Genomic DNA, 10,974 nt, shown 5'->3' with positions numbered 1-10,974 from the left:
CTTGAAGGTCACGCTGACCCCTGAAATGTAACTGATCCAGAGGGCTTATTTTCAAGTCATTAGAATTTTCTAAGCTACCACCAAGAGTCAGGATCACAACACTGGCTCAAGGGCTATTCAACCAGCTGTGCTAGCCGGGTCAGTGCCCGGAAGAAGTGAGGAGCTGGAAAAAAATTCTCCTCACCAGCCGCTTCAACAGACTCTGACGCTCCGAGGGGTAAATCTCCTTGTGATCAGACCCTTTCAACGGCGAGCTGGTTGAGTGCTTCCTTCTTGGGGGTAGCCGAGGTAACCATGGATCTAAGGAACATTTGCTGTAATCAGCACCTCAGACAAACATTACGACTGGACCAACCCTGTGAAAACCAGCAAGCTTGAGGTCGTTTCTGCTCCCTCTCAACTTTTTTCGTGACTTTGAAAAATTGGTCTCAATCCCAACAGGAAGTGCGATTCCGCAGGTAGGTAATCTCATTATGCTAATACATTAAAAGGCTGCTGCTGAGGCCCAGCCAAGTAGAAAAAAATCACGAAGGTGATTTAATAACACAGGGAAGCGGATCGGTGCGCCGACTGGAGGTGGAAACACGGCCGCCTGCTGTCCGAATGAGGAAAATTGGATTAAATCCAGATTAATTGATCCTGTTTGTCTGTTAGCGGGATGGTTCAGAAGTGGGCGTGTCCTCATATGGTAGATGAATGTTTCCAAAATCTATATATATGGACAGAGCGAGATTTTTGATTAATGAAATGGGCTTTTATTCCTCTCACTGGTTATTTTTAAATAGCTTCTATTTGTATTGTAAAGTGCCTCAATGAATCCTCTTCTTATTGTTCTTCCTCTCGTCATCATCATTGTCCTGAACACAACAGAGCAAACCAGACTTAGCTTTGTGTTCTCATCTTGATTGTCTGTATTTGCTTTTCCTTTTCCACCCTTCATTGGTTCATTTATTCTCTAACTGCCGTTCACACATTTTGGTTTCAGTGAACTAGTTTGCCGCAAAATGTAGCACAAGAGAAAAGTCAAGAAAACACATTTACTCTTGCAGAACAGAGTAGATTTTTGAGGTTGAACCTGACATCCGTTGCACATCTGTGTACTTCTGTGAACATCCATTTAATAATGCAACTTGGAAAATAATTATTTTGCAGCAGGACTCTGGCCACTGTCCTGCTCCTTCACTCATATTTAAAACGTCTGTTGTTTTCAGTGCCAGTATAATATTTTTTTGTCTCTCCCATTTCGCCTCTGCCTGAAAGCGGCTGTCGGCAGGATAACAACACCAGCAACAATCTTATCACCGCCGGCAGCCTCACCTTCTGCGTGATGGAGACAAGGCGACGTGGCGTCGGCGGAGGGGAGGACAGAAAACAATTTGGAGGGAAGGCAGGGACGGAGCGGGAGACAATACCAGCGAGATGAAACCGTTTCCAGACAGAAGGAAGATGTAATAACAAGCCCAGGGGCCGGGGGTGAAATCGAGTGAAACGCGGCAAATCAGCTGAGCGCGCGGCGGCTTCACAGTCCAGCCGCCATGCAGATTTATTTATTCCACATCGATCACCTGCACGGATTTACAGCCGGTAGCAGCGGCGGCGGAATCGCTTCACATCTCCAGCACTGGAGAGGAAGAAGAAGAAGAAGTGACTCCAACCGTTTGCCGAGGCCGTCAAATTCTTTTCTGTTTTTTTTTTTTCTTGATGTCATTAAAGAGGTGGGATTCTGTCCAACACAAGGCTAATGGCAATATTATTATTTTTTTCATCAGAGTGAAAAAACAGCTTGTTTTGTTTCGCTTCTTTCTTCAAACCTCACATCATATTATTTTCTCCCTATAGGGCTAATTAAGAAAAATAAGACAACTTGTAATTTAGAAATTTAAGACAAAGTGATCTCCTAAAGAGGCACCTGGAGCAACTCATTCATCTTGCTGTGTAATACACACACACACACACACACACACACACTTAAATGCAGTGCCACGCACATGTGTATACATATATATTTAGAATTGTGGAAAAAAGTTTTCAGACACCCTTGAAATTATAAATAAATGTTTGCCACAGGTGTGTTTCAAAACGTTTGACCACATGAGAGGCCCACAAACAAAGGGAAATCACTCTAGATTCTTGTTCTGGTACTACTTGTACTAGCATCTAGCATGTAGGTAATTGGTAACTGCACTAAAATAAACTGCCCTTGAAGACTTCTGTCTAATTGTTAACGAAATACAGTGTATTACTACGGAAGCGTATTGCATTCACTTGGCAAATAAAAAAAAAGAGATCTGTTTTTCAGTGTAATTATTTCTGTTTTTCATGCTATTTTTTTTCCAGCCCAGTTTTCCGTGCTGACTTTTTTTTGCCCTGTTTTTCGTGCAAATTTTTTTTTTCGTCCTGTTTTTCATGTAAATGTTTTTCCGCCCAGTTTTTTTTTTTATTTCGAAATCCCGCGAGAAAACAGTAGACCGGTGACTGTACGGCATGGATGTGCTCTACGGGTGGTAACACATGTCACCACGTAGCCAGTCTCAATGCACTTCAAATGCATCATTTTGTATCCATGGAGCATGCCATATCTATCCAATTGATCCCGGAGAAACATTGCGATGTCGAGAATATCTGAATGGGCTTTCCTTCGAAACAATCGCAAAGTCCTCAGATGCCTACGTAAAGTTGATAAACTGATTGTAATGCCATCACTTAAAGACAGGACTATTTCCCAGTGTCTTAAACCCATGTCAAAATAGAATTTGATTGAACTGAACAAGCTGGTCATGTTTGCTTCAATTATATCTAGCTCTCAGTGAAAGAATGGATGCGATTGTTTCCGATGCTCTCTAAACTCGGGAAAATAGGGTGGAAAAAAATTTGCACGAAAAACAGAAATAATTACACTGAAAACAGATATATATTTTTTTTATTTGCCAAGTGAATGCAATACGCTTCCGTATATTACAAATGTATGAGGTGTCCAAAAACATTTTTCCACCACTTCCTATCGTAAAAATACAGTAAAAAAAAAAAAAAAAAGAAAATAAAAGAAATAAAAGAAAAGAAATATTTCAACATCCTTTTGTTCAAGGATCCGGTGTTTTTCAGAACTTCTACTGCCGGCATTCCCCCATTCTGAACTTCACATTGCTCGCTCATTATTTGTTGTTAAACACAAAAAAACAGCCGCCGCCCGTCAGCCAAACACGGTCGATTTTAATAGCTACACGTGTTTGCTGCCCCTGCTGCTGTGTGCCACAGCCTGCCATGCGAAATAAAAGAAACAGGAAGTGGGGGAAGAGCAACGATTTCACAAACAGTAGTGACGGCGTGTGATGTGCCGCCAAGCTCCGGCTAATGACGAGCGGCGAGTGGGCCGAGGGGGGGGGGGGGCGGCAGCGAGGATGAACACGTGGAAGCAGCTTAGTTAGACCAGGAGAAGCTCAGAGTCGCTGTCGGCAATGGAACCTGCAGGGCGTCAGGTTTGTTGGGCAGCAGCCAATGATCGGCTGAAAAGAGGAGCAGGAAGTGATGCAAGAGGACGCATTGTTTTTGGATCAGTGGATTGGCCCCCACAGTTGACCAATGCAAACGTGACGGTGGAATAAACGGTGTCCGGAAGCTTCCGAACTTCCTCTAGATGTCCAGAAAGTAGTATTCTGTATTTAGCCCTCTGTTTGCAGCCTCCTGCTACAGCTGACTGGCTTTACTGCAATCGACTTGCACTCCACTTACTTCCCAGAATTCCCTGGTACAGTATGCGGCTGCTCGCCGATGCCTCGAGACTTCCTGCGATCAACAGCAACCACTGCGAGCTCAGCCTCCGCCAAGCAAGACCAACCAGCCGGGATTTAGAACATCCACCTGCATCCAAGCTGCCGGGAAGTTTTGTGTTCCGTAACATCACCGAGAAAAAAAAAAAAGATTCATCGACGTTTCAACGGGAAAAAAATGCTGCTGAGGTTTTGCAAAATACCTGTAATGAAAGCCTGGCTGGGGACATTAAAAAATAAATAAATAAAAAAATCCTTATTTCTGCTTGCCAACGGAGAAGCAAGAACTAACTGTTTCCATTTTGTCTTTGGTTTCTATTTCCAAAATATGCACCCAAATGACTAACTTGTGAGTGATTCAGGTTTCTGGGGATGCTGCTGCGGTGGAGATAGTTGAAACAGACAGACAAACAGGCAAATTAAACACGTCTCTGCAGAAAAACAACATGTGTCACATTCACACGTCCACATTCACGTCCACGCAAATCCTTTAATTAATGCGGCCGTGCTCTTAGCTCGTTAGCTTCCTGGTTTTTTGCACTCGCGAGGCATCAGGTGGCAGCAGCTCAAAAAACCCACGACTGCGGCAAAGCGCCTCAGTGAACTCTGTGAAAACGGCCCTCCAGGTGATGAAGCCAAAGGGGTCTCGCAGAACAAGACTCATCGGCGTGCGTCTGTGCCGCGTCGCCGGCAAACAGTCATTACCTCTGCAGCCCAGCCGCTCGCCCCTCCCTCGTCGAAAAGACATCGACAATCCCCACAAATAAATGGTGGAGCAAATTCTAAGCACTTGTTAACTTTGTCGCTATCAACATCATCTCGCGGCTAATCATCTATCACCTGCGCCGAGGAGAGGGAGAGACAGACGGGGGGACGGGGGGGAGGGAGAGAGGAGGGGAGGGGTGAGTAAAGGCGTGTGATTATGTTTTAATAGCCTTCCCCCGGAGAGCTGAGAGCCCATTTAGTGCAGGGCTCATAAAACAGCAGAGAAGAAGAGAAGGAAGCTGAAACAGGAAGCAGATTATTTTCTGACTAACATTATAGTAACGGGGGAGGAGGGGAAGAAGGGCAGGGAGTTAACATACACACATAGGAGTGGGTTAGTTGACACGCTGTCACATGTGATGGGGCAAAGTATTATGGGAAAACACCTCCTATGCTTCCTCTATGAATGTGACATGGTCTCCTCTGACACTCAAGGTCCATCAGCACCTGAAGACCTGAGGTTTAAACTCAGCTAAAGTGCGCAAGCTAGAGAGAAACTGGTTCCAGGGCAACAGTTCCACTGCAGCAGGTTCCAGTGCATCAAATTCCCTGTGCATCAAGTTCCAATGCAACAGTGCCCAGTGTAACAGTTCCAGTGCATCAGGTTACAGTGCAATAGTTCCCAGTGTAACAGTTTCAGCACATCAAGTTCCAGTGCAATAGTTCCCAGTACCAGTCCAGTGCAATAGTTCCAATGCAACAGTTTCCAGTGCAACAGTTTCCAGTGCAACAGTTTCCAGCACTACAGTTCCCACTGTGACAGTTCCAGTGCATCAGGCTCCAGTGCAAGAGTTCAAGTGCGACAGTTCCCAGTGTAACAGTTTCCAGCACTACAGTTCCCAGTGTAATAGTTCCAGTGCATCATCTAGTGCAAGAGTTTTAGTGCAACAGCTTCCAGTGCTATGGTTCCCAGGCCTGATCAACAATAGATACTTTTAAGAGAAGAGTGGACCAGAGAGGAAGAGACTCTGAGGTTTTTGACCATAATTTCTATTTCAGAAAACTTGACAGTGTCCTTCCTGAAGAAACGTGTTGTCAGAGGAGGCGGGCAGATGGACGCTCCTCCTCAGCAGAACAGCCCTTTACACCCCCTCCCCCTCCTCCGGCCGATTCTTTTCATCAATCTGTTTGGCCTTGACAGTTTACGTTTGACCCCAAAGCAACATTGACTGTGTTGATAGTAAGGAAACGCACAAACTCACTTACACTCCCCCCTAACACACACTCAAACCCTCCACAGCCTCCCTCTCCTCTCCCGCTCCTTCTCTCTCTCTCTCTGATGCCTCCAAGGCCCGAGAACGACTCCTGCTGAACAAATGAATAATATCCATGACGGCGCGGCAGCAGTTCAGCCGTTGCGGTTTTTACGGTGCCCTCCGGAATTATCTGCGGCCTTGATTCAAGATTAGCTGCTCACTTTTACAGCTTTTTGGCTCATCTTTTGCGAGAGGCTTCAATAACTCTGGAGGTATATATACATATACTTGTACATATATATATATATATGTATATATCTCGCCCTCTCACCAAACCTTCTCTTTTCCTTTCTCTTATCACACTTTTGAGCCCATGCATAATTCATTGACTTCCTCGTTCGTCCTTTTTTTCGCCCCCTTCTTGACGCTTGGTAAGAAATTATATTTCATGAATGAGCAAACAACGGGGATTTGACTTTCTGAGAGGGACAAGGCGCTCCACAGAGGGCGAGCTCTGCAGGTCGTCAGGCCGTCCGTCCTGCAGGGCAACGCGCAGATCCTCGAACTCTGCCCAACCTTCACCGCAACGAATTCCGTGCTTTCAGCTTTTCCTTTTCTTTGCCAGGATAGATTTTTATTTATTTATTTTACATTTCCGGTTGAACAGTTGAACCGGTGGCTGGCTGCACTGTGTGAACGCTTCGTCTGGCAACGACCCACCAGACGCATTCGAAGTCAGAGAATCAGAGAATCCACAAGTTCTTTCAAGCAGTGGCAGAGATGTTTTTCTCGTTCCCGACCAAAAAAACTGAGCTAAAACGCCTTCGCTGCTGCTGCTGCTTCGATTTGTCTCTTCCCATCCGGCTCTTACGAACAGCAGTCGATACCCTCAGACTGTTAGACAGGTTAGACAGCGACCTGCATCTTTGCGAGGTCACCGTGCTGCAGCTGCAGGTCCGGATCTGCTGCCTGAATGACTTTGCATAAATTTAATTCTGCTCAATCTTCATTGCACAATAACAACCACAAAAAAAATAATCACGCTCCTCACCCACCTCATGTCTTCTCCTGAATGCAGCAATGGTACTTCAGGAGGACACACTGTGGCCCAGGATTAAATCTAAAGCCTCTAAGCTTTGTGTTTCGCAGCTTCCCCTGCACCTTCTGGACGCCCAGTGAAGCCAGAACAGCTCGGTCCAGTTAAAAGCTAATTGCACGTTTTGGAGGCTTGATGACCAGCGTGCTGGCGCCGCCCAGCGCTCGCTCGCACTTGTCCAAAGCGGCTGTGCTTGGACTTGCTGTGCTTCACCGTCTGCACCTTTTATGGACTGTTGGCTTTTTCCTTTGGCGCCTAGTGAGTCATTTCCCCAGACTGGAACGATTGAATCTGTTTTGCCCAGGTGTTTTGTCAGCGGTGCTTGGGCCTGAGTATAATGCGAGATCGGCTCCCGTCTGTGTGTTGCAGGAAAGGCAGCGCTCCGTCTTTAATGGAGACACAGTGCGTCACCTTCAAGCTTGGTGGTTGATTTTATTCTCCTCGTAAAGTTTGTGCAAGAAGAGTCAATCACCTCTGTTTCATCCAGTGAAACAACAAACGCAACCCCTTCCTGACACTCAGCGGCACAACTGCATCTTTTTTTTCCTTTTCTAATGTCACTGCTCTCTCGAGTTGTTGGCAACTTAAGTGTGAGGCTGAAAGTAGAAAAAGTAAAAAGTGTTGATTCTCTGATGGACGTTCTGGGAGGTAACATGGGAGTTTTGTTTTGATCCAACAGCTCAGATTTAACAAACTTTCACAATCATTTGATGCGGCAAAACCTGCAAAACACATCATCATGGGACATGATGCACACTTGAAAACACAAGCAGCTCAAACTAATGATGCCGTTGCATTGAAAACAACTGAAACCTGAGCAGAACTCTACATAATTGTCCTTTATTTACTATCAGGTTTTAACCAAAAATGAAAGCAGATTAAACTCAAAAGTGTTTTGTCGATCAAAGCTTGAAAGTATTTTAAATAATAAAACAATACACAACAGTTTAAAAAAGAAAGATGGGCATGTGACAGCAGGAAAAAAAATGCGGAAACCCCCTCACATCCCATGTTTGGTGCGCAAAAAACTGAAATCTGCACCCTGGTTGCTGGTTCCAGTAAATTATTAATCTTACCTTGGAATAATCTTAGAATAAGATTTTGTGTAAAAAAATGCAGCTCTAAGTGCTTCTGTCATTAAAAAAAAAAGCACAACCTTATTTATCATTTTGTGGCTGAAGAGGAAAAAATGCATCATACTTTCACAATAAACCCTGACTGAGGAGATAAAATCGCTCCAGCCGCAGGACATGTGCGCGCGCGCGCACACACACACACACACAGTGGATTCTCATTTATATTGTGCACCTCGGCCCCCTTGCCCCGCACACACCATATACTTTTAGTACATTATTTAACAACAGAGGAAATGGAAATGTGACCAGGAAATGATGCTTCTCGTGCCGGGTCGGAGCTGCACTTTGTGATAAATCTCCTCTTCCTCCCCTTCCTCTTCTTTAATCCCACTGATAATTTCACACTTGTCCTGTGATTTATGGCGGAAGGGTTGGAAGTGGTGCGAGGACTCTATAGTTCATCGTGATTAAGCTGCGGCTGTGAGAACCTAACGCAGACGGCCGGGTATTATTCTCAGTAATGCCACTGCTGCTGCTGCAATCAGCCTCCTGCACTCGTTTATTTTTATTCCTCTTCTCCAGTGGACCTGCAGTCGACGATGATGGGCTCTGTGGCTTTGAGTTGATTCCTGTTAAGAGAGCGTAGAAGCAACTTTTTCGTGTGTATGGAGTTTGGAGAACAAGTTCCACATCAGCGTCTCAGTGAGTCTGCATGTTGCTGCCGATAGCCACCAAGTTATGCATTGGTTTTTCTGCACTGGTTAACTTTTAATTTGCAAAGTGCCAGCTAACAGGCATAGAGCCACTCTAATGAGGCGGCCGGAGAGTCCCAGTGCCCAAAGCTGCAAATTATTTGTACCAAAAAAATAAATAAAAAAAAAAAAAAAAATTCAAACTCCTGCCTGTGCATTAGCACTTCCACAGGACGCAAATATCATGGTGCAGACCTGAGTCTGTTTTTGGGAATTGTAACAATATGTTTTTAACAACCTTTTCCTAAGTCAACAGATTCACAATGGTTCTGCAGAACAAAAACAAGGAGACAGCCTCAAAGCCAACACAATTGTTGCTTTTTTTCTCTTGATGAGACACAATATACTAAGGAGAGTCTCAAAATGGTCCATGCATGAACATTTTAAGGGAAACTCTCTTGTATGCAGATGACACAATTGGCCTCAAAATGCATTCCATTTTTTTTTTCCTTTTCTACCCCAGAACTGCTCATCCTTTGAAAGAAAGGTCATCTCTTTTTTTCGTACCTGCACTGTCCAAAACGCTTCCCTAATTCAACACATCTGGACAGTGAAGCAGGAGCTCAGCTGCAGGTCCTCCACTCGTCCTTCTTGGTTCTGCGGCAGCAGCTCTCAGGATCTGCTTTGGTCAGCAGAACGTCCACGTTGATGACGGACCAGGGGATGTCCGACCACTTCTCCACCAGGTGGCGCTGCAGGACGTCTGTGAGCTCCGTCACGGCTCCATCGCCATTCAGGCGCCTGCGGGGGCGGATCCTGATGCCGGATGAGTGCGCCGGCTCGCTGGGTGTCAAAGGTGGGAGGGGCTCTCCGACCGGGGGCTCCTTGTCCGCCCTCAGCTGCATCTCCATCAGCTCCGCCTCCCTCCTGGCCAGCTCGTCGATCTCCTGCTCCAGTTTCTCCTGCCGCTCCCTCAGCAGGCTGGCCTTGGCGTCCTGCACCGAGCGGATCTGCTGCCACACCTTGGCACGGCTCTTCTTCAGCAGGTGGAACATCTTGTCGAAGATCTTCTCGGTGCTCGTCACCGCTCGGTCTGCGCACTCGTTGGCGGCCCACAGCGTCCGCTGGAGCAGCTCCATGTCCTCTGTCTTGCTGTGGATCCTCTGGCGGATGCCCTGGCAGGCCACCTCGATCTCCTGCCACCTCTCGGCCCTCGCCAGCTCCGCCTCGTGGCTGCGGTGGTCCTCCAGCGAGCAGAGGTCACACGTGTTTGACGGGTCTTTGTGGCGGAGCAGCTGCACGGCCTCATCATGGAGGCCGCAGATGTTCCTCCACTGAGGTTCCTTGGACGGCGGCACCGTCGGCTCGTGCTCCTTCAGCAGTTGACCGTCACAATTCAGGCACGACCCCGGGGCCCTGCGCCCGGCGCCTTTCTTCAGTTCCTCCACCAGGGCTGCCAGCATGGTGTTCTTGGCCAGGTTGGGCCTCACCGCGAAGCTCTGCCGGCACTCGGGGCAGCTGTAGCTGTCCCGCACCCCCCCCTCCATGTCCCAGTTGGCCTGGATGCAGCTGCAGCAGAAGTTGTGACCGCAGGGACTCGTCACCGGCTCGGTCAGAGGCTCCAGACAGATGGAGCACGAGAAGGTTCTCGAGTCCAACTGAGGCACCGTCAGCGCCATGCGGTATCACTTGAGTTGCAGAGTCAACAGTGTGATACGCAGTGAAAACTGACAGAATGCTAATCTAATCTGAGAGAAACAATCTGAGGGAAATGACATGGGACAAAGGCTTGAGGAGAAGGCTTGAAGAGAAGACGAAGATGTTCATTCCAGGATGTTTAGCTAGTGGCGTTCTCCTGCGGCGGAGTTTTAAATGGTCTGCTGTCTTCAAAGCTGCCTGCTTCTCCTTTAATCTTGATCTTTTAATTTAGACTTCTATCCTGACTTTGAAATAAAAAAGAATTAATGGACTTTTTCACAGTGTTCAAGCTGCAAATGATTACCTGTGCCTTCACTACAATAGTCTGAATTGTTCATGAGCAAGGTGGACGGAATACTCCCTCCCAGCAGTGGTGGACCACTGAGCTGCGTTTCACAGTCGGCTCTGATTGGACGGAGAAAATGAAAAACTGCTGCAGCACCTCTGTGGTGGCACCTGCGTGTTTTGGTGAATTCTTAGTTTTTTTATGTAAATAGAAGAAACATGTGGCATCAGTGGACATGGCCGAGAAGACCAGCTAACTGATGCTCAAGCTAACCGTTCCCAAAGGCCCCACATGTCAAACCGAACAATTAGAGATCAACGTAAGAGGAGTTCAGCAAAGTACTGTCACAGTGACTTTATCAGACTGCGCAGTGAGGAGTTGTACCGCTGGCCGTCATT

The 10,974-nt window shown here is 46.7% G+C and overlaps 1 protein-coding gene across 1 annotated transcript; it reads right to left on the bottom strand.

Annotated features, from left to right (window-relative positions):
- Positions 1-8,836: 8,836 nt before the first annotated feature.
- Positions 8,837-10,434, bottom strand: LOC142884257 (E3 ubiquitin-protein ligase TRIM65-like). Its single transcript, XM_076019769.1, has one exon. It carries the CDS (start codon positions 10,269-10,271, stop codon positions 9,216-9,218), a length of 1,056 nt encoding a protein of 351 aa, XP_075875884.1. The 5' UTR covers positions 10,272-10,434; the 3' UTR covers positions 8,837-9,215.
- Between the last annotated feature and the right edge of the window lie 540 nt (positions 10,435-10,974).

This window comes from Nelusetta ayraudi, unplaced genomic scaffold (genome assembly GCF_046127955.1).
Source record: "Nelusetta ayraudi isolate G7.1 ecotype Tasmania unplaced genomic scaffold, CSIRO-AGI_Nayr_v1 ptg000011l, whole genome shotgun sequence".
Taxonomy (NCBI): Eukaryota; Metazoa; Chordata; class Actinopteri; order Tetraodontiformes; family Monacanthidae; genus Nelusetta; species Nelusetta ayraudi.
The sequence above is the reverse complement of the archived record's forward strand: the minus strand, read 5'-3'. Positions and strand labels throughout refer to the sequence as shown.